This window comes from Danio rerio, chromosome 23 (genome assembly GCF_052040795.2).
Source record: "Danio rerio strain M-AB ecotype USA chromosome 23, GRCz13ab, whole genome shotgun sequence".
Taxonomy (NCBI): Eukaryota; Metazoa; Chordata; class Actinopteri; order Cypriniformes; family Danionidae; genus Danio; species Danio rerio.
The window spans coordinates 43,164,378-43,191,579 of NC_141043.1; the positions used below are offsets into that span (position 1 = coordinate 43,164,378).

A 27,202-nucleotide genomic window follows, 5' to 3' on the forward strand; every position below is an offset into this window, starting at 1 on the left:
ATAAGTTGGCGGTTCATTCCACTGTGGCAACCCCAGATTAGAAGGGACTAAGCCAAAAAGAAAAAAAAAATAGGGAGGGTATATAACTTAAACCTCAGTGGAGTCACTGGATTGCTCTTGAGTTATAGATTTGTCACATAGCCAAACATTTTTTTTATGGAGCTAGTCTGAGTCTCTCCATCTGAATAACAGATATCATATCAAAAATCCAGTTCTGTAATGAGGAGGGTAAATGTGATTTCCAATTATTAAGCACTAGACTTTTAGCCACTATGTCTTGCATTAAAGACTCTTGCATTGTATAAGAGAGAGAACATGTGTGTTGTGAGAAGCCAAACATGGCAACTTCGGCATCTAAAAGGTCTGCCTGCTGTAATCCTTAGAGAACCAGTCAAATATGTTTGTCCAAAATCTGTTCAGTAAGGGACGGTTGTGATGTTTTTTTTTACCATCAATTTTTAAATATTTTGAATATATAAATGTTCATATTTTTACCACCCTTAAGATTTTTTGGGGGATTCAGAAAAAAACACTGTTGTTCATTCACTTGCTTAACTTGTCTAAGCCTTTACATTTCACTTTAAGCTGAATACTAGTATCTTGTAAATTATTATTTACTGTCATCATGGCAAAGACAAAATAAATGAGTTAATAGAAATGAGTTATTAAGATATCAGATATAGAAATGCCCCTCGATTTAGTTGTGTGCTTACTGGGAGCATATCCAAAGAAATGTTTAATGAAGAAACAAGATTTGTCCTAAGTATATTATTACTGTCTGCAAAAAAAAAAAGATAACAGTACATTGGATGGAAGAAGGTTCTCCAAAGGTGGTTCAGTGGATTCAGAGACTTAAACAGGTCTACGTAATGGAAAAAAATGACAGCATATCTACGAATGAAGATATATGATATATGAATATGATATTTTTCTGAAGAGGTTGAAAATTATTACATTATATTTAGATATGTATATTTAGAGGTTACTTAACCTATGACCAATGTAGTTTGAGGTAACCACAATGTGACTTGATGTACAAATGTATGCCCTGAAAAGGAATTACGATGGCACCTTTTTTTTTTATTATTATTATTATTTTCTTTTAATTATTATTATTATTATTATTATTATTATTTGTTATGTATTGTCTCATCTGCAAGAGGTTAAATTGTTGAGGAAGGGGTTATTCTGAAAAATATATATTGAAAAATCTTAAATAAAAAGTTTCTAAAGAGAAATCAGTTATTAAAAATATTTGCTTTAAAAATGTGTGTTAAAAATAATAACATTTTCACAGGATGGCTAATAATTTAGTCTTTACCTGTATGTCACAATAGGAATAAAAATAATAATGAAATCTGCAATTCTTGTAAAATGTACATAATATTTAACTAGCAAACATTTTTTGCTTCGGCCTAATAAAAGAGTTTCATGCTAATTAGAAATTCATAACTTAATCACATCACATTATGGCTACTTCAATCTCACTATTAGTCTTTTAATTAATCTCTAATTTCATCTCAGATGATTAGTTCTCACCATGTATATTAAATCTCCCGTGGAGTGCTTTGAAACGTGCAATTTTTAATTGATGAGGGTGGGACATAGTGTAGCCCCTCCCCTTTTTAAAAAGAGCCAATAGTGATTTGTTTTATCACGCTCTGCCAGTGAGAGAGGTTGAGCTCAATCGCATGAAATGTGAAGCGTCTTGAAGGGGGCGGGGCATGTCAGATACTACAGAGCATTTGATTGGTCAAGATTTGATGAGAGACAGAAGCATGAGGTTATGTGAAATAAACCGTTGATCCATTTAGGCTGAAGTGACACACTGCAAGCTTTACATGTTTATGTATATTTTATATCTTCGAGATGTGAATTTTGACACTGTTTTGGAGAACACTAGCTTATAGATGTCCTAAAAATTTACAATACTGATACTAACATCTTTATTTTAATTTTATGGCACCTTTAATGCAGTTCAGTTCAGAATCCTGTTGTTTTCATGGAGTCTGTTGCCTTTGGCTGTAACCTGCTGGGCAGTCAGACATTGAGCTGTGAAGGGTTATTGACTATGTGTGACTTCCTCCTCTTGTTTCTAGTGTAAATGTGATGGGGGCATTAAAATACACCTGAGTAAACAGCTCTTTATTAGCTCAGGTTTAATCTGATTGGATCTCCTGAGCTTGTAAACAGCATTTGATGTTTTGATTAACACTGCAGATGAAATGCCTTCTGTTACCCACAAATGCAACGCGTTAAATCAAAAACGCTCATACATTATTTATAATACAGGCAAATATTAGAGAATATATACACCAGTGCATAACAAGCTGAGCATGCAACTGTGCAAGACTTCTAAAGCACTACATTTTCACTGTATTATTAAGAGTGAATTGCTGTCATCTATAGTCTGGCTAAATGCACACACACTGTAAAAAATGTGCAGGGCTTCCAGAAATTCATTCATCCAAAACAAAATTATCAAGTTAATGTACCTAATTCAAGTTGATTGAACATAAAATATTTAAGTTGTCCCCAAAAAATCTGTAGAATTGTTTTGTTTCAGCTTGTTTTATATAAGTAGTTTGAACAAGCAGCAAAAAATCTTTTTTTTATTTGCATGCAAGATGCGTATCTAAAGTCTGAATAGGCTAAAGAAGATACATGCTTTTAAAAATAAAGGTCTTTATAGAAATGTTTTGCTTCCGTTGAAAGCGAAATGGTCATTTATGGTGGAAAATTGTTCTTTATATTATTTAAATGTTGCTCAAAACTAAGAAAAATGTCAAGAATTTTAAGAATTTTTCACTTAAAGATTACTTTGAGAACTATAATTGGTATTAAACCACCTTTTGATAACTGTTTTGGGAGGAAAATCAAATATATGTAAGGTTAACTTGAGGTCTCAAGAGTCTCCCTGTATTAACACATAACATGAATTAAAACTAATTTCGAGAGAAGCACGTTATATGATTCATCGCGGCTGGTCTCCCATCTGCAATCATTTGTAAGCCAATCAAATTAATCCGAACTCACTGTAAGTAGCCTGTTTTAAACTACTCCCTTATCTTCGTTTTCTGAAGAAACCCCCATCCACCCTATCTCCCCCTTTCCTCTTTTACCAGCGGGACCTCTCAAGATCTTGTACCCTCTTACATGTTTTTTTTTATCTCCGAGCTCAGGGTTCTCTGCTGAGACAGCATGCCAAACCTGCTAATACTATCAAGCAATATCTAAATGTGAAGTCTTGAATGTTCAAGATAATAAATGAAGAGCAATGAAAGAAACAGATTCATGCAGATTTCCACAGTCATTTGTAAGCTCTCATATGAGTATAATATAAATGAAATCATCTGTCAACATGATGCCAGTGAATTAGGAGCTTATTTAAACATATGATCCATGATTAGACAAAAGAAGACGCATTTTTACAAAATAAAAGTCTTTATCATCATATCGTGCGTCCATTGAAGCAAAAATGTCCTTTATGGTGGAAAATTGTTCGTTGGATTATTTAAATAAAAGAAAAATTTCAAGAAATTTACACTTGAAGGTAATTTTGGAAACCATATCTGGTTCTTTTCTACCTATTGAACCACCTTTTGTTACCTTTACACAGATTTTTAGTACTTTTTTAGGAGGAAAATCAAATATATGTTAACCTGAGGTTTCTAGAGTCTCTCTGTTTAATAACACACAAAAAGATAGCTAATAATATTAAGGATAATGTATTAAGAGGTATTCTGTACTGTTATGTCTATGTGTACAAAGAAAAAGATTTAGACTCCCATAGTCATTTACAAGATCTCATAACAGTTTAATAGGGTATATGACGAAGCATGCTAATATTATATACTTATATTAATATATTATATAATTTATATTATATATTATATTTATATTATAATATTATATTATATATTATATTAAAATTCTAGTGCTATACTTTTATATATACTTATATATTAAATACTTTGAATTTGCCAGTAACCTGAGTTAAGCACTTCTGGCGAACTCTATGCCAATGCAAAAACCGGCACGTTTAAGGGCTGTTTTCTTTAAAAATCATTGATCTCCACTGGCTGAGTGATATCTGATATAAAGTGGGTCTCAGATTGTACAAGAAGCACTGCATTAAATTACATTTTCCACCGCCATGTCTTTAAAATATGAGCATTTTTTTTACCCCAGGATAGTCAATGGAGCTTCTGCGCTAGCCTGCCGATTCTGACAGGCACGTGCGAGTAAACGGCTTTTTGTCTCGTTTTACGCTTGAGCAACTAAATGAACGCCAAAGTTTATTTAACTGAATGTATTTTAATGACATTACAACATCGATGCTGTAAAAGGAATCGTTTAAAATGGAAAAAAAACGGAAGTTTATCAGTATGGGAAAAACACTAGCTCGGCATAAACCCTATATTAATGGCATCATCTGTCAATATAATGCAAATGAATTGGGAGCTTTTTCAAACATATCAGTCATATCATATGATCAGTGTCATGCTTTATAATGCTCGGAACTATATGATGATATCAGATTTTCTTTTTGCAATTAATTGCTGAAGCTTTTATCATGATATGCAGTATTATCACGATTTTAACCTAAGCTGCATAAAAGGCTATTTTAAACACTTAGTTTAATTGCTTATTGCAGTGGTCCCCAGCATTTTTATCACTGCGGACGAGTCAACACTTGACAGTTATACCACAGCCCTATGTAGATTGCTAGGCTACCATCAACTGTTTTTTCAGGGGATGACAAGCTGACAAAACACTGCACTGCAGCGTTTGGGTGTTCTGTGTTTGTCCGAAATAATTAGTCCACCAAAATGTATATATTCCATACAAAGTATGAAGCTGATTGGTCAGTTCTTGTCACGTGACTTGCAGTGCGGTCGCTTCCACACTCTCTGAAATACAGGTATGATGGCTGTCACTGAGGGTGGTACCTTTTCAAAAGATCCACATTTGTACCTAAAGGGTCCTTATTGGTACCTAAAAATTTTAAAAAGTATTAATATGTACGCTTGAGGTATTAATATGCACCCTTTAGGTACAAATGTGTACCTTTTGAAAAGGTACCACCCCAGTGACAGCTCTCGTGGCTTTTTTTTCTGAGAGTGCAATATGATTGCCTCCATTGGAAATAATGAACTTTGTGTCTTTTCTGCACCATTTGTGAATGACTGCTGTCATTTGTGATCTCCAGCAGTTGATCGTCTTCTTGCAAACACATGCTGGATTCACCAGATTGTTGACAAATAGGTTGTGGATCCATTCCTTAGCAGTTTGTGGATCCTTGGGCCTTTTACGCTATGCAAAGAAACTTTCCAAAGATGTCTGTTTCTTACTCATTTTACTAGCTTGTTGGTTAAATTTTGGCACTCAAATGACTAAGGCTGCGTCCGAAACTGCAAACTTCCATACTATATAGTACACTAAAATCAGAATGCGAGCTGAGTAGTATGTCCAAATTCATAAAATCAGTATGCGAGAAGTACCCGGATGACTTACTACTTCCGGCGAGCCAATTCATGAATGGGAGTAAAACGACGCAATTGATGCAGGTAGGTCACGTGACCATGACAAAATGGCGAATGTAATACGTCCGAATTCTTCCATTCAGACTTTTCACGTTCATACTGTATAGAACGTACTTTTCTAACAGCCGAGTAGTACGTTTAAATTTAAATGCAGCACCAACTGAGTAGTAGTCAGTTTCGGACACAGTCTAAGATGTAATCGAGAGAATACAGTCATTTTTCAAAATAAAAGACTTTTCAAAATAAAAGACCGATCAGACAAAAATAAAACTGAAATTTAAAAAATATTTCTTCTGCAGCCAGAGCAATTGATCCATGGCCTGGTACCGGTCCATGGCCTGGGGGTTGGGGACCACTGCTTCATTGTATATAAGGTCAAAGTAAACAAATGCTTCATAATTAATAGCAAAAGGATGATAAAGTACAGTAGTTAACACTTATAATAAAGTCTCATTAGAAATGTTATTAAATTCAAAGGTGAGAATCCATTTTTGAAGCAGTAAAAATAAGTATTTTGACTTCAATATTTTGGCATCGTTGACAGATGATGTCATTAATATTATATTGTTAATATATTGATATAAAAATATTATATTGATATTAATATTGTATTGATATAATATTATATCACATATATTTAATTTTCCTGCCCAAAAATAATAAAAATCAGTGTAAAGGTACCAAAAAATACGAAAGAAGAACCAGTTATGGTTTCCAAAATAAGCTTTAAGTGAAAAATTCTTGAAATTCTTGACCTTTTTCTTGGTTTTGAACAACATATAAATAGTCTAAAGAACAATTTTCCACCTTAAAGGACAATTTTGCTTCAATGAAAGCAAAAAAATGTCGATAAAGACCTTTTTTTTTAAAAAGCATGTCTCTTCTTTATAATCTAATCAGATTTTAGACTCAATCCCAGCAGCATCTTGCACTCAAATAAAAAAAGATTTTTGCTGCTTGTTTAAACTTCTTATTTAAAATGTCCACGATTTCAATATTCAGCATGTTCATTATCACGATATATTGAATTTTTGAATATCAGCATGCCTGCCGAACACATTAAAATCCATAATATGTAAATGAATAATCCTCTAATTCTGAGTTCAAATGCTTTTAACAGTGTCAACGTTATTCTGCCTCACAAGTCAAGCTAGCATTTTCTCTCTTTCTTGTCTCTCCGGGGCCAACACAGCATCAGCAGAAAAAAAAAGCAAGCTGCCGCAGAACAGAAACACTAAAGGAGACAGATAGAGAGAGAACAAAGCACCGTACGGAGCAATAAGACACCTCACAGAGGTCAGCGCAATGACATATTGCCATCTTCAAATGAGGACTGACGCTAAAGGTTGCAGCTTTATAGATAACCAGCTGTATCGTCATGCGTTACATACAGTAGCTGAATGTAGGTCACATAAAGTAGATCACATACATCAACCTATAAACCCAAGCTCTGAGGTTAAACATCTAGGTTTGGGACACTTCAGCTCAGAATCCTACAAAAGCTTGTTTAGGATAGGACTGTATCACCATTGTGTCCTTGATCGAGACAGTTAACCTCAAAGAAATCAATCAATAAATAAAGGAAATGGAAAATATATGCTGGACATTATTGTAACTGATATGATGCTGTAGTATATTTTCCACATAGCATTCAGACAAGAGGGACAAAATGTAAATCGCTGTAAAATACAGTAACAAAGGTATTTGCTTGCACTGTGAGGTGGTTGCATAAATGTTACATTTACACAAATAGACTCTTTCTCTTATGTATTTTAATTTTATATGTTGATTGCAGTAATAAAAAAATAGATCAATGGATATATTTAATTTTTCTAAATTAAGTGTTTAAATTCAGCCCATTTACATTGTTTGCAACCAAATTAAGTTAAACATTACTACATTTATTGTGTTTAATTTAGCCCATATACACTGTTTGCAACCAAATACCTTAAAAATGCTAGTATATCCATTGTAAAAATGTGTAAATCCAATGAAATATATACTACTTTACTCGCATCGCATTCGAACGAAAGGTTCAATATGTAAGTTATTGTAAAATACAGTAAAAGCTGAAGATATTTGCTTGCACTGTGAGGCCGTTCGCATAAATGTTGCATTTAAACGACTGCACTGTGTAATATATTCATTTATTCATTCATTTTCCTTCGGCTTGGTCCCTTATTTATCAGAGGTCACCACAGTGGAATGAACCGCCAACTATTCCAGCATATGTTTTAAGCAGCGGATGCCCTTCCAGCCTCAACATACAGTACTGGAAAGCTCTCTAATATATATTATAGATTTTATAGTTTGATTATTTAAAGTTGTGAATTAATGCAAAATTGGAAATGTAAATTTGATAGTAATAAAAATGATTTCAAATAAAAATATTAAAACTATACTATTCGCAATAGACTAAAATGAAAGATAGTCAAATATATGATTATTTAATTAAAGTAGCGTATTTACAGTGCTCAGCATATATAAGTATACCCCTCACAAATCTCTCTTTTAAATTCATATTTTAATAAGAAGCTATACAATATTACATTTGTGCATATACATTAGATTAATTGTATAGAAGCCAAATCTGGAGCTAATCTAAGAAAATAACTTACCATAAATTTAAATTTAAAAAGACGAAAATCAAGAGAAGCAAAAAGAAAAAGGAAAAACTTTAGTTAAAATATATTTTTTTAATCTTTCAATTTATCTTTCAATTTCTAAATATGTTTGGTGACTAAAATATTATTTTCATAAATATATCTGTTTAATTAATCTGTTTTGTTTTAATGCACTAAAATTCATCGCCTATATTCACTGAAAAATGAAGAAAAATATTAATTTTCGAAATTATGCTGAGCACTGTATATAGCTTAATTATGGAGTTCCCAGTCTTACCTCGCAGTCGTAAAGTTCGCTCAGTTGCTCAATGATCCATTCCTCAAGAATGAGTCTTTTCCGCAGCTCCTTTCGGTCGTATTTCACCGTCACTTTGCCTTGCTTTTTCTGCACCGGGTCATCCCGTTGCATCGGGCTGGAACCCGCGCATCCCACGCCGGGCTGGAAAAAGACCCGAGCCGGTGCGGTGGTCTCTGCGCTGGCGGTGGACATGATGGCGATGATTATGATGATGGTGGTGTTTCTGACGGGTGTATATGCAAGGACACGGTTTTCTCACACCTGCTATTTAAAGCCCAGCGCGAGCATTTAAAGGACCCCCGGCGCGTGGGAGGGGAATGTCAAGCCAATGTGCGCGCTCGCGTTAACGCTGTGAGTGCCAGAGCGCGCACAGCATTGGTGAGACGGGAAAATCCCTCTGCGCTTATTGGACACAACGTTACAGATCAAGCTGTGCCAGTGCAGTTTTTCACAGTATCAGATGGTAATACCATGATACTTTGTCTTGTCATGTTATTAAATGTTTACAAATATTCATAAATCATAATTCTTATATTATATCTGTTTAATATCCATCTTTTCTATCTATCTATCTATCTATCTATCTATCTATCTATCTATCTATCTATCTATCTATCTATCTATCTATCTATCTATCTATCTATCTATCTATCTATCTATCTATCTATCTATCTATCTGTCTGTCTGTCTGTCTGTCTATCTGTCTGTCTATCTATCTGTCTGTCTGTCTATCTGTCTGTCTGTCTGTCTGTCTGTCTGTCTGTCAATCCGTCTGTCTGTCTGTCTATCCATCTGTCTGTCTGTCTATCCGTCTGTCTGTCTATCCCTCTTTCTGTCTGTCTATCCATCTGTCTGTCTGTCTATCTGTCTGTCTATCCGTCTGTCTGTCTGTCTATTTGTCTGTATGTCAGTCTTACCATCTGTCTGTCTGTCTGTCCGTCTGTCTGTCAGTCTTACCGTCTGTCTGTCTATCCGTCTGTCTGTCTGTCTGTCTGTCCGTCCGTCTGTCTGTCCGGCTGCCTGTCTGTCTGTCTTTCTGGCTATCTGTCTGTATGTCAGTCTTACCATCTGCCTGTCTGTCTGTCTATCCGTCTGTCTGTCTTACCGTCTGCCTGTCTGTCTGTCTATAAGTCTGTCTGTCTGTCTGTCTTACCGTCTGCCTGTCTGTCTGTCTATAAGTCTGTATGTCTGTCTTTCTGTCTATCTATCTTTCTGTTTGTCTGTCTGTCTGTCTGTCTGTCTGTCTGTCTGTCTGTCTTTCCGGCTGCCTGTCTGTCTGTCTGTCTGTCTGTCTGTCTGTCTGTCTGTCTGTCTGTCTTTCCATCTGCCTGTCTATCTATCTATCTTTCTGTCTGTCTGTTTGTCCGTCCGTCCGTCCTTCTTTCTGTCTGTCCTGTCTATCTATCTATCTATCTATCTATCTATCTATCTATCTATCTATCTATCTATCTATCTATCTATCTATCTATCTATCTATCTATCTATCTATCTATCTATCTATCTATCTATCTATCTATCTCTATGTCCATCCTTCAATCTTTCTTTTTTTCTTTCTTTTTTTCTTTCTTTCCGTCTGTCTGTCTGTCTGTCTGTCTGTCCGGCTGCCTGTCTGTCTGTCTTTCTGGCTGCCTGTCTGTTTGTCTATCCGTCTGTCTGTCTGTCTTACTGTCTATTCGTCTGTCTGTCTATCCGTCTGTCTGTCTGTCTTTCTGTCTGTCTGTCTGTCTTACCATCTGCCTGTCTGTCTGTCCGTCTGTCTGTCTTCCATTCATCCATCTATCTGTCTATGTATCTATCTTTCTATTTGTCTGTCTATCATACCATAAAAAACATCCAAAGCATATTTCAATTTCACAAAATATTATATAGTGAAAAAAGGTTGTTTAGATTTTAGTTTAGTGATCACCCTTCTGGAACCCCTTGTTTTAGTGTGTGAACGACAAAGAAAAAAATATTTGCCAAAAATACCACAAAAAACACAAAATGATTTGCCTCTACGCTCTTGCATAGTACAAAAGCTTACACGGTGGTGCTACATTTTCAAAACGTATATGTTTGTACCTAACAGTTCCTCATTGATAGCTTTAAGGCAAACACACTGATAACAGTATCCTGTAGAATCTTCAGTAACTTACTTGCAGCAGTTTGCCAGAAACAACTCTATTTACATTTACAGCAGCATTTATCTTGCGGCATGTGTTTACAGTATTGTATATCTTTACTGTAAAATATACAGTAATTTTCAGAATGCAACTTTAAAATAAAGTAACATACTGCATTAATGTCCTACATTAAAATTACAGTTCATATTACAGTTAAATACTGAGTAATTTACAAAAATCGTTAACAGTGTATAGCTAAAAAAGTAAAAAGGTGTTTCTTATGGTAGTTGTGCATAATAACTATATCTCTTTAAGGTGCTGTACAGATTTACATTTAGTAATTTAGCAGCTTTTGTCCAAAGCAACTTACAATTGAGAAGGCATTCAGCAATTTAACAAGAAGAGGCAATACACACACAAGAAGAGCTAATTGCAACCTAGGCTCATTCCTCTGGCTAAATAATTTGCAATCTCCAGAAATGTATATAGGGCTACATTTTCAGAATGAGCCTATGTACTTGTGCTCATAGAATTAAGTGCTAGAGTAAGGAGGGGGGAAGTTTTTATTTTATTATTCTTTTTAGAGAGAGAGAGATTTTTTTTCAAACTGCTTGTACCTTCCTTTGGATTGAAAGTGTACCGCCCAGTCATGACAGCTTTTGTACCTTTATTTCAAAGAGAGTTTTTCCTGTTACGTCGATGCAGATGTTTACTTGAAAGACGGGAACAGAGGTTGGTTTTGGGTGGGAAATAGAGGACGGTGAGGAGAGAACGTGTTTAGGGCTTATGTAACCTAATGAAACTCCTACTAATGAGATGGCTCGGTCCCAAAACACCAGGGCTGCTCTAGAAAGAGAACAAGAGCGAATGAGGGAGGGAGATTTAGGACCTTCATGTTCTCATTTATCTACTTTGTAATGCGTCTTAATAACCATGTGGGATGTATGATGTATGTGAGCAGCCAAGATGATGGATTGGTAGGCAAAAAGCATGGGGTGTGTGTGTGTGTGTGTGTGTGTGTGTGTGTGTGGATTAGAGGTTATCTAGGGATATTCAATATTAAACCATCCAATCCAAAAATACACAGCTTATTGTTTTGTTTTTGTACATTCTGTGTTAAGCTGTATGTAACAATTCCTAGAATTATTGTTTTAATGATGTTTTTTCCCAGTTGTTTGTGTGTGAAAGAGAAACATGTCAAATGTCACTTCCAAAAATAACCAGAGGCGCATGTACCACACTTATCTGATCGTGGAGTTTATTCTTACTTTACAACTAAACCTAATTCTCACAGAAACCTTATTTATCTCTAGATCATGAAGCTTGCGCTGTAAATTGATGCCACCTTTTGGATGTGTCAGAATATTGCAAGGAAAATAATGTTTATATTCTATCTATCTATCTATCTATCTATCTATCTATCTATCTATCTATCTATCTATCTATCTATCTATCTATCTATCTATCTATCTATCTATCTATCTATCTATCTATCTATCTGTCTATCTGTCTATCTGTCTGTCTGTCTGTCTGTCTGTGTCTATATATCTGTCTATTTATCTCTATCCATTCATCCATCTCTTTATCCATCTGTCCATCGACATTATCCATCCATCCATTCATCCAGTGAGTCATTAGTAGATATTATTGTGGACATTATTCATTGAATAATTTATACCTTTCCATCCATCCATCCACTTATCCACCCATCCATCCATCCATCCATCCATCCATCCATCCATCCATCCATCCATCCATCCATCCATCCATCCATCCATCCATCCAGGGAGTCATTAGTAGATAATATTGTAAATATTATTCATTGTATAATTCATACATTTCCAACCATCCATCCATCCACTTATCCACCCATCCATCCATCCATCCATCCATCCATCCATCCATCCATCCATCCATCCATCCATCCATCCATCCATCTATCCATCCATCCATCCATCCATCCATCCAGTGAGTCATTAGTAGATATTATTGTGGATATCACTCATTGTATAATTCATACCTTTCCATCCATCCATCCATCCATCCATCCATCCATCCATCCATCCATCCATCCATCCACTAATCCACCCATCCATTCATTCATCCATCCATCCATCCATCCATCCATCCATCCATCCATCCATCCATCCATCCATTCAGGGAGTCATCAGTAGATATTATTGTAGAAGGTTTTGACAAAATGAAGGGAACCTGACCTATTTATCTTGCCCCTGGTTACGTTATAAGTAGATAATATGTATGTTTATATGTGTTTTTCTTTTTTTCTGTTTTTCATTTGAAATTAATTTTTATTTATTTTTTTACAGCTGTACTTTTTGCATGTATATATTTATATATATTTATATATTTAAGGCTTAAAGGAATCCATCCATTTTTTATATAATAAGAATTTAATATCTAAATTAAAATCACCCTGATTGACGTATTGGACAAGCACTCAAAAGTGGATCATATTCAGTGTCTGAAAAGGGAATTTGACAACACATGCAGATACACCACTAGATGGCAACGCATTCATGCAAGTTCAATCTAAGTGTTTTTTAATTATTACTGTTTTTTAACAAGAACATACATGGTAGTATATTAAACAGAATAAGAAAAAACTACAGGCTGTCTTAGTTTTCTTATTTTTTCCAGTATCCCCTGAAAATAATATAAAATGTATTAAATAAATATAATCATATCCTCTAAAAAAGAGACAAGCTCAGTATTTTAATTGAAAATAATAAACATATAAGATATTTTCTGCTAATCCCTTAACTGCTGTCTTTGGTATTGTATGTGAAAATAACAATTTGTCTAAAAGTGAATTGGACTGCATTGCCTATACCTCTCTTTTGGCAAGACACTTGTTTTTAATCAATTGGAAACATTCATTTTAAGAAAAAAACAAGACTTAGTTTAAATGGTTCTGAGTCCAAGTTCACTGCCATGTGGCGTCACCTTCATAAATTACTTCCAAAGCCAAATGTAATTGTAAGTGGACAAATTGATGTTAATGCTGTCAAGTCTTCATTTTTTTTGTCTTTGTTTATACACGATTATAAAGCACTATGTTTATATGTATGTTGGGTTTTTAGTTATGTTGATAATGGAATGTATGTTTTTTTATTCATTAGAATTAATATGAGTATACAATACAAACTAATATAAACAATTATAAATAAAATAAACTCCAACACTTAGGAATTATTGTATTTGAGTAAAGTAGATACATAGCTAAAAGTCTAATTAACAATTAAGACTAACAAACATCTATAAAATTGAGAAATGCAGGACATGCGGATCATTCAAATTATACATTAATTAAATAAAGCAATGAAGAAGATAGAATCTAATTTAAAGAAATGGAGAAATATTATTTTACATTTAGAGCTTATGAAAGTCTATTATGAGGATTTTTATTTATTTATTGTTTTTTTAGACTATATATTAGACTGTTTACATTTTGGAAATATTTTTTTAAAGAAACAATGCAGTCAGAAAACGTGGTAGACAGACCTCTGTTGTTTATTATTGTTATCTGTGATTCTTCACCTGTCCGCTAGAGGCGCGTGACCGCCGCTTTTGTACTAAGCGCGCGCTCTAATCCCCTCATGTGACGTCGGTGAAATGGCGGAGCGGGATGGAAGCGACGTCTGTCAGAGTTCCAGCCAAGGTAAGAGTTTATTTATTCCGTGTAAAGTTTGTCCAGAAGTTTTAACCGGCTTCCAAACGGGTGAAGAAAACCTTCATCTATATTTAAAACCAGTCGGTGATAGCTGTCACGAAATAAAACACTTTTACCTCAGAAAAGCAGCGCGAGCCGGTCAGAGGAAAGGGATTTAATCAGTAAATCAGCCTAAACGCTGAGCCAAAGCACTGCCAGCGGGTGTTTACACCAGCTCTTGTGAAGAAAACGCCTCTGGTGTTGCTCATATGTGGTACTGTGTCTGTTTAATAAGTTAAAACTCGGTTAAATGCCGTTGAAGTAGTTTGAAGTCGAGCACCTGTTACGTACATGCGTGCGCGCGCGCGCGCGTTAACTTCTGACGCGACAGGTTTTATTTCTGTTGTATTTGTACAGTACAGACATGTTAATATCGCGAAACCAGCTAAACAATTTGGAGGTGTTCGGTTTAATTATCCAGTTTTAATTGTGCTGTGTTAGATAAGTGTTCTGGTGTGTGAATCAGGTTGTGTTTAAAGGTAGATTAGCCTACCCCGCCCACGTCATCATCTTCATACCCCTCTTATTATCATATTGTCTTATTTTTCTTAATCCTTGGTGACTTAAATCTCTTATCCAGCCCATATCACTAGTTGGAAGTCGGATTGAGCCAAAACGTTGCAATTTGAGAAGCTGAAATATAACATTTAAGGAAGAATTTGATTAAAGTTTGATATAATATGACTTGGTTTGTTTTTGAATGAATTAGGTTAAAGGGATTGTTCATCCAAATATTTAAATCTACCATTATTTACTCTTCCTCAAGTGTTTTCAGTTATTTATGAGTTTCTTTCTTGAAAATATTTTCTTTAGTGTTCAAAAGAATGAAGCAGAAAACCTGTAACCCTTGACTTCCATTGTAGGAAAAACAGATACGATTAAAGTCAATGGTTACAGGTTTTAAACATTATTCAAAATATCTGATTTTGTGTTCAACAGAAGAAAGAAAGTCTAATAGGTTTGGAACAAGTAGAAGGTGAGTAAATACTGACAGCACTTTTAGTTTTGGGTGAAAATAGACTTTTTTTTTTAGTTTACCAAAAGTGAAACTGATTGGTCAGGCTGATTTTTGTGCATTTCTAGAAATTTCTTATTACGTTTTATAGTACATACTTTGCTATTTTGGTTTTGTAATCGTCCAGTTTGTCAATGGATTATAAGCACGGACGACAACAGTGTTAGTTAAAGTGTAAAGTTGTTTTTCTTGAGGCTGAAGGGGCAAAGGTCAGATTCCATGTGTGTCCACTTTGTTAGGAATCTGATGCATAGATTGAGAGACATAAAAATGTGTCTTATTTCGATGTGTATCGAAAAACCTCTAATAAAGTTTAGTTTTCTTAGATGCTTTTTAAAATGGTTTACTTATCTTGTAAATGCGTTTCAGCATCAGAATGAATAAACGCAGCAGGTGTTTAGATGATGCTTTTCTATAGGAAGCTCAGCATTGTTTTATGTTCGCTACCTGAGTATATTTTGCATCTGAATGAATCAGACACTGTTTATGAGTGCTTAATGCAAATGTTTCGTTTATTTGCTTGGGACAATAAGCAATGCGATAATGGCGGATGTGAATGCGTTTTCATTGTTATCATATGCTCCATGCAGTTCACGTAAAGATACCTGTGAATAAGTTCAAATAAGTTATTTTGCTAATTATACTTTTGAATAGTCTGTATTGAGTTTTAGAGGTTCTGTGGACATGTAGCCCACCCAATATTTCTTAGTTCTTTCCCTGACGACTGTTTAAACTGACAATCTACTGTTTTGAGAAATTTTGATTAATCCTGCATAATACTGGAAAAATCTGACATTGCAATTTATTTTTTCTGCAATATATATTGCGATTAGGGCTGTGTGATTAATCAAAATCAAATCGAAATTTGAAATGTTGCGATATATAATTATATATAATTTAATCTCCCCTGCCCAAAGCAAATGCGTCACTGCCGTCTGTGTGTTACAGTCTTTCTAGCCAATTGAGTGAGCACACTTTTTGTTCTGCCCAATCAGAATTGTGTAATGGAACTATATTGAAAGCCCACAATAAAAAACAAAACAACAAACAAACAGGAAAGCGCGGTCAAGTGGGATGATGGCATTTGCTGCTTCAGAAGCATTAATAGACAATTATTATTAAAGAAAAACAGGACATCGGTAATGGGAGAATATTTTAGTTTTACTGAACAAAAACAGGTCATTTGTAAGTTTTGTTGCCACAGCAAAAGGAAATACAACGACCAGCACCTAAAAAGCACCACATGCGCTAAGGCTGTATGAGGAGTGTCTCGCTAAAAAATCAACTGAAAGTATTGCCAGTGACACTCAATCTAGTAGTAAGCAACAGCAAAGTACAATTTCAGAGTTGCTTCAGCCAGGTTAGTTTGCAAAGTGTTCTGTATTTTTATAATTATTATTTTTTGTTTGTATAATACGCTACACCATCTCCCTTGTTTGAGTTCAACTTTTACAGAAAGGTGAGGAGATTTTATTTTTGCTTACTGTTTGCTCTAGAAAATGAGTGTTTCATTTCTGAATATTTAAAAACAAATTCAAATAAATGTTTAAGTAAGTTGATATCTTTTCTGTTCTTTTTTTTTTAACGAACACACACTGCATTTAGCAGTAAGAAGCTGCGATACAGGGTATTGAGCTGAAGCTTGAGTACAAAATTAAATCGTAAATCAAATCAAAATTGCAATATCTATCAAAAAAAATAGCATTCAGATATTTCTCCAATTAACACAGCCCTAATTGTGATATAAACACAAATTGCTTTATTTGGGAAGAATTCTTTAAGTTAGGTTGATCGAGATGATTCTGTAGGGTAGGGGTTCCCAAACTGTTCAGCCCGCAAACTCCAATATCCTCTGAGGTGGTTATAAATACAGTGGTTATAAATGCAATGTCACACACACACTTCATAGACCCCAGTCTATTCTTCGTTTAATTTTTTTAATGTATGTCAGTACAGTAAATGTGCCGGAAAGTTTAACCTGGTGTATAAAATCAATCTGCTGCATCTGACGCTATTGCTGTGTCTTTTATGTAATTACCCCAGGGGTCTCAATCCAAAAGAACTAGTAACTATAAGCTACTATAGTAGCTATTTAGTATATAGTAACTATAAACGACGATAAAATATAATAATTCTTATGGTTTCTTAAAAATAAATAGATTTTTGGAAATCACCAGGACCCCCCCTTCATTGTCCCGTGACCCCTACTTTAAGAACCACTGCGGTAGGGGACTAAATCGTTTGCAATAATAAATAAATAAAATACAAATTTCAAGCATTAATAAAATACGTCAGAGCAAAGATGAGACAAGTGCTTTACAGTCTTAAAGTTATTCAGGCACATAAATTGAATGAGCAAATGTAAAATAACACTATAGTCTTCATCATTTTAATAGTTTTAGTAAAGCTTCTAATTGCAGTTTCTTGTACCTTAATGCTTTTAAGCTCTTCTGAATTTCTCACAGTCACAATTATTAAAAACATGTAAATTATACATTATTATTTGCAACTTCTGCCCAACTACAGTATAATCCCAACTCAACATTGCAGCTCCTGCGATGACTATTGCGAATGTGCACATTGCGATATCGATACTGAAACTATATATATTGTGCAGCCTTAATTTTAATGGTAGTGATCAAGCATGTGCAAATAATTTCAATTTCTCTTTATTATTTATTTATTTACTGTATTACTTCAGTTAATTAAGGTTTTAACAATAAGATCATAAGAATAAGATTTTTATTCTGCTATTTTTTAATGAAATGAAAGCTTATTATTGTTTTAATTAATACTTGTCATGATTGTGAGAATTGCATTATATTGTATTAATTACTGTACATAATATATCACCAGTAATATATACATTTCTTTAGGTTTCTTCATTTCTGACAACTAAATGTTTAGACACTTCACTTTCTGTAATATATTAGATGATGTAAATGTTTGTGACTCAGTGCAGAGGTCCATGTGTTTATTTATATTTTCTTATATATTGAGATGACAAAAACACTACAAAAGTCAAGCATTTTTGACAATGTTGTGAACATAACTGTGCCATTTATTCACATGCAGACTTTGTATGAAATATGTTTGCAGTTCTGTCAGTTCAGATGCTAGTCCACAATCCCTATAGGGATTTAATTAAGTTTACACCATTACATTTAATTAATTTATCCAAAATTTGCTAAATTCCCTAGAATGATGTTATATGACAACATTTAACACTAAGTTTCAGATTTCCTTCTGCGTTTTTACACTCTCAGAATGGTTTGCCATAACCTAACTTTGAGTCAAATATGGACAAACCCAATATTGTGTAGATTTTCATTTAAATGACATTTTCAGCACAACAATTCGCTTTGTCCAACATTGTATTGTGACAACTCAGCATTTTTAGGGTACTACATATGTTAGGTATTGATTTATCCATGAAACATTCAAGTTGAGTGCTACAGTCCATTACATGCAAATGTTATTCATGCAAATATTTTTAAAAATGTTGTTGTTTTTTTAGATGGTATTAAATTCAGTATCACATAATGAATGGCTCAGCAAGGTATTTGGGTTAACTTGTATGTAGGATTTATTGTATATACAATAGGTTTATTTATATTGGTGCTATAGTGGTTTAAATTTGAGGATTTACATTTATAGTCGTCTCTGATAGTAGTTTAAAAGGGATCACTTCACCGTGCTAGATGCTAGAGCCATATAAGATGGCTTTCAATTTGGAGTAGGTCATAGGTTGATCTTGACGTGTCATTCGCCTGTTGGCTGTAAACTCACTATCTGCTGTTTGTCATTCATAAACACACACTGACAGTAGAGGGTGGGACTCCAGCAATAACTGCTCTGATGGAGTTGGTGTTTCGTTAGACAGTCTTTTCTAAGTCATTAAAAGTCATTTGCTTGTGAATCAGTTTGTTTTTGCGTTCAGCCAGCAAATACAACACAATGGAAAGATGTTGTCGTACCAAATCCTTTTGACTCATCACATTCAGTTTGAGCAAACTCACAGCTCTTTTGATGTTCAAACACTGTCGGATGACTGCAATCATCCGGACCCATCCCTGGTTTGTGTATTTGTTTAAGCGCATGAGCAGCAGTCAAGCTTTGTTCAGACTGTCTATTCAGATTTCTGTGCATATCCAATTAGAATCAGATCATATCTAACATGTGTGAATTGTAAGAATGATTTTCGCAAATTAGTTTCAAACTGCATTCATTTGTGCTTTAAAACTTTTTTCGAGAACTAACATTGTAGTATTTGGTTTTCTGCTTTAAACTTTCTTCTTTTATTCAGTTTGATTTATTCATCAAATTTATAGTGTTTTTTAATTTAGTTTTAATTTATTTAGTTTTTCAGGACAAAAGTAACTCCAGCAGAAAAAGGAGCCTCCACATCAAAAGCTACTGGTCAGTTCAGGATTCAGGAAACATCTTATGCACCAACACCCAAGCATGCTCTGTGCAGTGAAGTGGCTTAAGGCTTGTACACACCGGGATGCTTTTCGTTTGCGTTCATGATCAGCGTTTTCCGCGACGTTTTTCCAGATTCAAACCCAATTGATTTTTACTGGGTCGAGCAGAAGAGTATGCAAAATCACTCCTTGACATTATATGGCGCAACACAACTTTAAGCTTCGGACACCCACTTGTAATACAAAAGAAGAAGACAGAAAGTTGACAGGCTTGTTGTTAAAGTTACTGGCGATTCAAACAAGCATGGATGGTTCAAGTAGCAGCTCTAGCTCTAGAGATGAAGAAATGATTATTGTTCACCAGTGCAATAAGCAGCTCCACGTTCATATCGCCTCTGAGCATCTTCTTCAATGTGCGCTCGTATTGACTGTTTTGTGCTAGAGCGCCTCCAAGTGCTGTTTACTGTAACTTCAGTAGCTCTGTGCACGTGATCAAAAGTGCCAATCTGATTGGTGGAAGGTTTTGTCTTGGCGCATGAAAACAAAAAAAATGAGCATGAGGGGTTTCCTAAAAAATGACGGTTTTGCACCTATCGTTTTGCGCGTTGGTGTGCACAATCACATTGGCGCCCTTTATTTAGTCACGAGGCCTTAAACGTAGATGGAAAACAATGCAAAAAGCGTGTGGAGTGCACAGGCCTTTACTGTACATCCAAGGAAAGGAAAGAAGAAATTGTAATGAAATAATTTCAAGTTGTCCAAAGTATTTTAAATGTTTCTTTAATTAAAATATGTTGTGTTCAATGCAGAAAAAAAGTTTTTGTGTTTTTGCAGAGATATTAATTTTAAATAGAACATATTTTAGAGCAAAAATTGCAATATTGTGATACGATTGAGCTGTTATATTTTTATACAAGGTTATTATCATACAGTCAGAATCTTGAACCAACCCATGCCTAGCAGTGATGAACGACCACAAACACAATAATATGAATATATTTAATCGCAGTCTAAAACTTTAAATAATGAATAATTATTTACAATATTTTGAAGTAGGGCTGGGTGGTATGACTGTATATATCTTTGCCGCAGAATGAAATGTGTACCGTAAAATGTTTTTAATTTTGTGTATACCGTGAAATGTAAATAAGTGGGCGTGGCCAACTTACGTGTGGCAGTGTTGCAAATTGCTTTTTATTTTCAACAAGAAGTGATTTTGTTTAGATATTTATACAAAAAATTATATTTTATATAAATTGTTTATATTTTGTATTTTTGATTTTTCCTTAAAGTGTTTGCGTATTTATATTTTCATATTTCACTTTTCTGGAATAACTAACTTTACAAAAACAGTCTCTTTCATGATATAGTTTACTGTGAAATTTTGGATATACCTCCCAGCCCTATTTTGAAGTGGCCACGATATCAATAATTTGCATGTTTATTATCACGATATATTGAATGTCTACCTATGTCTACCCTATACTATTGACAATGGACCTTTTACACCCAAAATGTCTCTGAAATTATGCTAATGTGACTGCACCACTAACTGTGAGAATATGTGCACTTTACATTAAATGATGACCTGTAATTTACCGCTTTCTGGTTAATTTTATCCCATATATCTGTGTGCTGTATAGGCAAGGGCCAGTATAAGATTCTAATGGTATGATATGGTTAGAGGAAAAGTCACAGTTTCACAAAATTGTATTACTGCTTTAAAATATGTTCTTTTTAAATGTCCGAGTTAAAAACATCTTTGTTTGCGCATGTCCTCTTGGTAGTAAACAGTGTATCAGCTTGTGTGAATTTGCGGCCGCGACTACATCATCACATTAAGACAAAAATGACACTTGCTTGAATTATACCTTGTAAATACAGTATGTGACTTTTTCATCACTCTTTGGAGGTGTACATGTTGCTGAGCAATGTATATTCCACCTTTATGCTTCTCCTAAACTTGAACATATTATTGGTTATTGGTTGAATCATAGAGATGCTGGATTAAGATCGTGTGGGGGTCGAATTGAGATCGCAATCTTTTTTTTTCGATTAACCATGCAGCCCCTTAAAAAAACACATAAAAAAGTTTACATATGCCATAGAAATAATATAACAGAAAACTTTTTAAAACCTGGACTTTTCCAAACTGTGATAAACCTTAAAACCGAATATTGTTACATGCATATACATTATGCTATTGACAAGAGACTATAAACTTCCAAAATGTCTCTAAATGTGACTGTGACACTAACTGCGAGAATAAGTGCACATTATATTAAATAATGGGCTATAATTCACCTCTTTCTGGTTCATTTTATCTCATAATTCTCTGTGCTGTAGCTGTCATTGTGTCCGCTAATCCACAGGCTCACCTTGCTGGTCTTCATACTGAATATTTTAGTAGGAAATAGAGGAGTGTGTGTGTGTGCGCGCACACGAGAGAGGCAGTGTTTCAGTGCATTTGTCAGTCTGTGGTACTTTCTCTATAAGGGCCTGAGAGAGAAAGAGAGAGAGGGCGAGAGAGAGCAAGACAGACCTGGAGAGAGACAGTGGCAGCATCAGCAACTAGAGCTGCCGTGTCTCTCAGGCTCAAGGAGGAAAGAGAGCCGGTTCATGTGGATTACAGGAGCGTCAGTAAGCTGGAGGGCAAGGAGTTTGGGCTCATCTTTTTCCTTACAGTCTGTCTGGCTGCATCTGTCCGTCATTCGTCCTGCTGTGAGCCATTTATGAGCGTTCGGATGAGAGATGTGTGGGTTGCTAACTGTTAGCAGCGCTGGGCACTAAGAGAGAGAGAAACAGAGGAGGACAGGGAAGGATGCCGGCCCCCCTCAGGACGAGGAGGGGGGCCTGCAGGTCGGCTGTCCCATCTCTCTCTACAATCGCTGAGGAAGAGGAGGGACAGCGGAGCCGCAAGAGACGCAGGAGAGGAGGAGGAGGTATGTTGGGATTAGGATAGCAAAGGTTAAAAGGCTGATCTGAATCTATCTGCAGTCCTGAGCTAATACTTGGCCTTTTAAGTTATTTGTTTGTGTCTGCATTTTTTGATATCAGCTTTTGTTTATGTTGTTGTAGTTTGTACTAGCATCAGATTAAAGGGTATAGTTCACCCAAAGATGAAAACTGTTATCATTATCGAACCATTAACTTGTTCAAAATCTGAGCTTCTTTCTTCTGTTAATCACAAGGAAAAAGTTTGTTTGGAAAAAATGCTAGTCGCTGAGACCCATTGACTTCCATAAACATTTTTTACCTTACTATGGACGTCCCATCACGACTTCCATACACTGTAAAACCCAACAATCCACTTTAACAAATGAAATGAGTGTTTTACAAAATTTACTAAAAACTTATTCTACTTATTTCATCAAAGAGTTTTGAACTCATTGTTGAAGGTTATAAGTTAATGAAACACCTCCTTCAACTTAAATGGAGTAAGTTCACAGTACTCATAGATTCATTCAGTACTCGTAGCAATCGGTTTCCTTAAATGGTTTGAGTTGCCTTAACTTATTGGCCATTACAGTACTCAATTGGTTTGAGTTCTCTTCATTTATTTGGTGTTACTTTGCTCAAAATGCTTTATTTACTCAAATGGATTAAGTTCACATTACTTATTAGGATTAGTTTTTGAACTTAAATGGTTTGTTGCAATCTGTTTCTTCAAATGGTTTGAGTTACCTTAACTTTTTGGGTTTACAGTGTAGGGTAACTTAGCTTTAAAGTTTTGTGTGTCTTTATGATTTGATTATTGGCTTTTGTTTTTGGAGTTTGTACTAGCATCAGATTAAAGGGATTGTTCACACAAAAATACACAAAAATTAAAACTGTTATTATTTAATAACCATTTACTTGGTTATTACATTTTAAAAACGTGTCTAAGTTTTTTTTCTTCTGCTAAACTAGAAAAAAAATTGTTTTAAAAAATATTAGTCGCTGAGACCCATTGACTTCCATAGATATTTTTTACTTTACTATGGAAGTCCCATCGCAATTTATAGTCGGGTAACTTAGCTTTTTAAGGTGTATTGTTTTGCTGTTGTAGCTTGTAGTCGCATCAAATTAAAGGGATTGTTCACACAAAAAATGAAATCTGTCATCATTATCGAACCTTTAAAGGTGCAGTAGGTGATTGTCTTCACAAGCATTTTTTGTTGTGCTGGTTGAAAGTCTCTTCACAGTCCAATAGTAATGATTACAGTAAATAATCTAAATGTCTTTATATGTATTTTTATATTCTGGGTAAGGCATAAAACTAAAAAATGTTCATCCAATTAAATAGAGTCGGACCGTCATCTCCCTTAATTCCGATAGGCAGGTCAGACTGTCTGTCAACAAATGTAGATTTGGGCTTCTGTGCATCTGTTCATGCAGATCCACCATTAGCGCGTGCCCGTCTACATCACAAACGCATGCACGCGAGTGAGCTGCGGGTTCGCTCGCCAATGCCGAGCCGAAGACAGCCGAGCTCTGGCCGATTACTGTAAGTCAGGCACGAGTATAATTCGCCCTTAAAGCGGCCGCGTGGTCACGAGACGGACCAGGAGAAATCAAATGCTGAATTGAAACTTTTAATAAGCTGAATTAATATTGGAGTTACTTTAGCACGCTGAAGGAAGGACGACACAATGGCTGTAGTATTACTGTTAGACAGGTAATGTTCTGTTTTAAAACTACTTTAGTCAGGCTAAGCTTATGTTAGATTGACTTCTGTTGAATGAATGACTTATATGCATAGACGTGTTGTTCAGCCACTGAAATCTCCCGGTGAAAGATTGATGTGATTATTTTCAGTTTCATAAGGTTCTTTGACAGCATCTATAATGTAGATTTATATTTAGTTTAACAACAAAACACCGGTAAATAGCGCTATTCCGCCTAGCCTGCTTTATTGAGCTGTATTGCTTATATATTTACATTGGGTCATTTTTGAACAATGATAGCCTTCCTATACTGTTTACCATGCTACTCTGAATATTCGCTCTAAAATAGCATGTAAGTGTGGCTAATTAACAAATGTAATTCCTGCACGGCGCTGGCACTAACTAACTGGCGAATGACATGAAATAGTGGGTTATCTGTCTGCTGTTGTGACGCAGTGTGCGCGCTTGCGATTTCAGGGGGTGTGGCTTTGAATCACAGTCCCTCCCCGCCGTCCAAAGATAATATGCAAAGCGGTTAGCATTTTGGCAGATCACCTACTGCACCTTTAACTTGTTCAAAATCTATTTGAGTTTCTTTCTTCTGTTAAACATTAAACATTGGGAAAAATTTGTTTTGAAAAATGCTAGTCGCTGAGATGCATTGACTTCCATAGTAAGGTAAAACTGTCTGTTTTTTATTACATTTCTTATTACATAAAACTTCAAAAACAATAAATTATTATTTTTAAAAAGGGATAAGCTCGAAATAAATGATGATCTTATCTAAAAACATGTTTTCCCTTATACATCTATAATGATTTTAGTCTTGATTAAAACTGATGTGCATGCAATCTTGAAAGCTCTTGAGAAATGAGGACAACCTATTTTACAGTTCTAATTCAGTCACCAAAGGTGCACTAAATGCGCCCTTAATACTCAATTGCGAACAGATAGAGCTTTTTTTACACTTGTGTCTGTCTGCACTGGCTGTTTGAGGTTGTAACTTTTATATTTTATACCTGTCCGTTTTGGGCATTATATTATATTATATTATATTATATTATATTATATTATATTATATTATATTATATTATATTATATTATATTATAATCTTATGAAAATTGCTGTTTCGGTTGTATTTTTGTATTACCCTTGTCAGATTTCTGTTCATGTTAGTGCACATGCAGTACATGAGTATGACTAACAGTTTTGTAAATACAGAGAAAATCAGTCTGGAACAACATATCTATTACACTGAAGTGGCTAAACAACACTTAGCCTATCTGTCTTGAGTCTCTAGTGTCTCTGCATTGCTTCGGCTGAGCAGGAAAACAATTTCGCTGTCGTTTTCTGTTGGGAGTGGCTGTTTTGCCCCACCCATTGTCACTACAGCAATGGCAGATGACTGACAAGTTGGACGGGATGGCCTGGGCTGTGGGCGGGTCACATGACCACCGGGAAGTGAAATGTAAACAGCTGAGCAGCTCTGTTTTGCTGGCTGAAAGGAAAACAGAGGTTGACAGGACTGATGGGTTTACATATGAAGTAGACTAATAGGTTAATGGTAGTGTACAATATTTATATTCCTATATATAAAATGACAGATATTTTATTGAAATGTTGCTTTTGTAATGAGGGGTTGCACCTTATAAGTGTCTGTCATTAATGAAGTACTGTACAGTAGTCACTAATCTGTCTAGTGCAGGGGTGTCCAAACTCGGTCCTGGAGGGCCAGTGTCCGACTGAGTTTAGCTCCAACTTGCCTTAACACACCTGCCAGGAAGTTTCTAGTATACCTAGTAAGAGCTTGATTAGCTGGTGCAGTTGTGTTTGATTAGAAGCTGGAGCTAAACTCTCCAGGACACCAGCCCTCCAGGACAGAGTTTGGACACCCCTGGTCTAGTATATAAGCTTTTATGAGGTTATTTTGCAATTCATCATCAGTGTGAAAGCCCCGGCTCCTCCACTACATAACAAAAGCTGTTACAGTTGAGGCCAGGAGCATTCCACACTTTGTTTTTCACTTAAATAACTGTCTCATTTGGGACATTTTTAGTGTGTGATTGCAGCAGCTGCACTGTTTTGCACTTTTATAAATGTCGTTTTTAGTATAAGTATGCAAATTAATATGCTTTTGTTATAATGTAAAGCTTGGGAATTAGAGGTATGAACCTATACTGGTCTCACGCTTCGGTTACGATTATCATGCCATCGATTCGGTTCAATTCGATATCTTGGTGCATCACGGTGCATTGACGATGCTTTCCATACATAGTTTTATATTTTGAGGGGAGGCTATAACAAGCTGTTATGACAAACAGCACTACATTATCTCTTATTCAAACACATAGACAGCACCAAACAAACAAACACACACACACACACACACACACACACACACACACACACAGCCCTCTCAATATGCGTTTAGCCGGAAGAGCTTGTGAGTGAGCATAGCAATAAAAAAAAAAACAAACAAAAAAAACACGAATAAAAAGAAGAGCATTCCTGGCTAAACGCATATTGCGAGGGCTTAAAGGAAGCTGTGGTCGTAATGTCGAGCGAAAAAAGAAAAAAAAAGAAAAAGACAGCTGTGAAACATAACCAGCTTTGTCTTTTTTGTAGGAAACACACTTTAGGTCTTTTTAGGGTAAGAGGTTTTTGAGTTAATGCCGCTATAAATGAGTGTGTGTCAGGAATATCGAAAACAAAACCAACTTAACCGCGCTCATTTCTGGCGCCCCCCTGAATGTACAGCGCCCTTAGCATTTGCCTTTACTGCCTATGCCACGGGCCGGCCCTGAGTTGCCTCCTGA

At 35.3% G+C, this 27,202-nt stretch overlaps 2 protein-coding genes and 2 long non-coding RNA genes across 42 annotated transcripts in view; 2 read left to right on the plus strand and 2 right to left on the minus strand.

Annotated features, from left to right (window-relative positions):
* The window catches only part of ppp1r14c (protein phosphatase 1, regulatory (inhibitor) subunit 14C), a 37,853-nt gene extending 29,095 nt beyond the window's left edge, over positions 1-8,758 (minus strand). Inside the window, exon 1 of one of the 2 annotated variants that reach the window (XR_015522924.1) lies at positions 8,448-8,731. Coding sequence is in view for 1 of the 2 variants with exons in the window: in NM_001029963.1 (NP_001025134.1) it covers positions 8,448-8,660 (213 nt within the window). In the remaining variant the exon portion in view is untranslated. 2 annotated transcript variants of the gene reach the window in all.
* Positions 8,759-14,187: 5,429 nt separating this feature from the next.
* The window catches only part of map7b (microtubule-associated protein 7b), an 89,680-nt gene continuing 76,665 nt past the window's right edge, over positions 14,188-27,202 (plus strand). For 23 of the 38 annotated variants that reach the window (XR_015523931.1, XR_015523932.1, XR_015523935.1 and 20 more), the window contains exon 1: positions 14,188-14,249. Coding sequence is in view for 16 of the 38 variants with exons in the window: in XM_087307734.1 (XP_087163860.1) it covers positions 14,204-14,249 (46 nt within the window). In the remaining 22 variants the exon portion in view is untranslated. Of the gene's footprint in view, positions 14,250-22,144; positions 22,682-27,202 lie in introns of those variants that run through there. The other 15 variants (XR_015523939.1, XR_015523934.1, XR_015523936.1 and 12 more) reach the window with 3 other exon arrangements.
* On the minus strand, positions 15,993-26,950 carry LOC147831361 (uncharacterized). Its single transcript, XR_015524118.1, has 2 exons — positions 26,745-26,950; positions 15,993-17,216 (listed from the first exon to the last, which is right to left on the minus strand). It is a non-coding gene; the product is annotated as an uncharacterized LOC147831361 (long non-coding RNA).
* On the plus strand, positions 23,756-26,886 carry LOC147838275 (uncharacterized). Its single transcript, XR_015524128.1, has 2 exons — positions 23,756-25,410; positions 26,268-26,886. It is a non-coding gene; the product is annotated as an uncharacterized LOC147838275 (long non-coding RNA).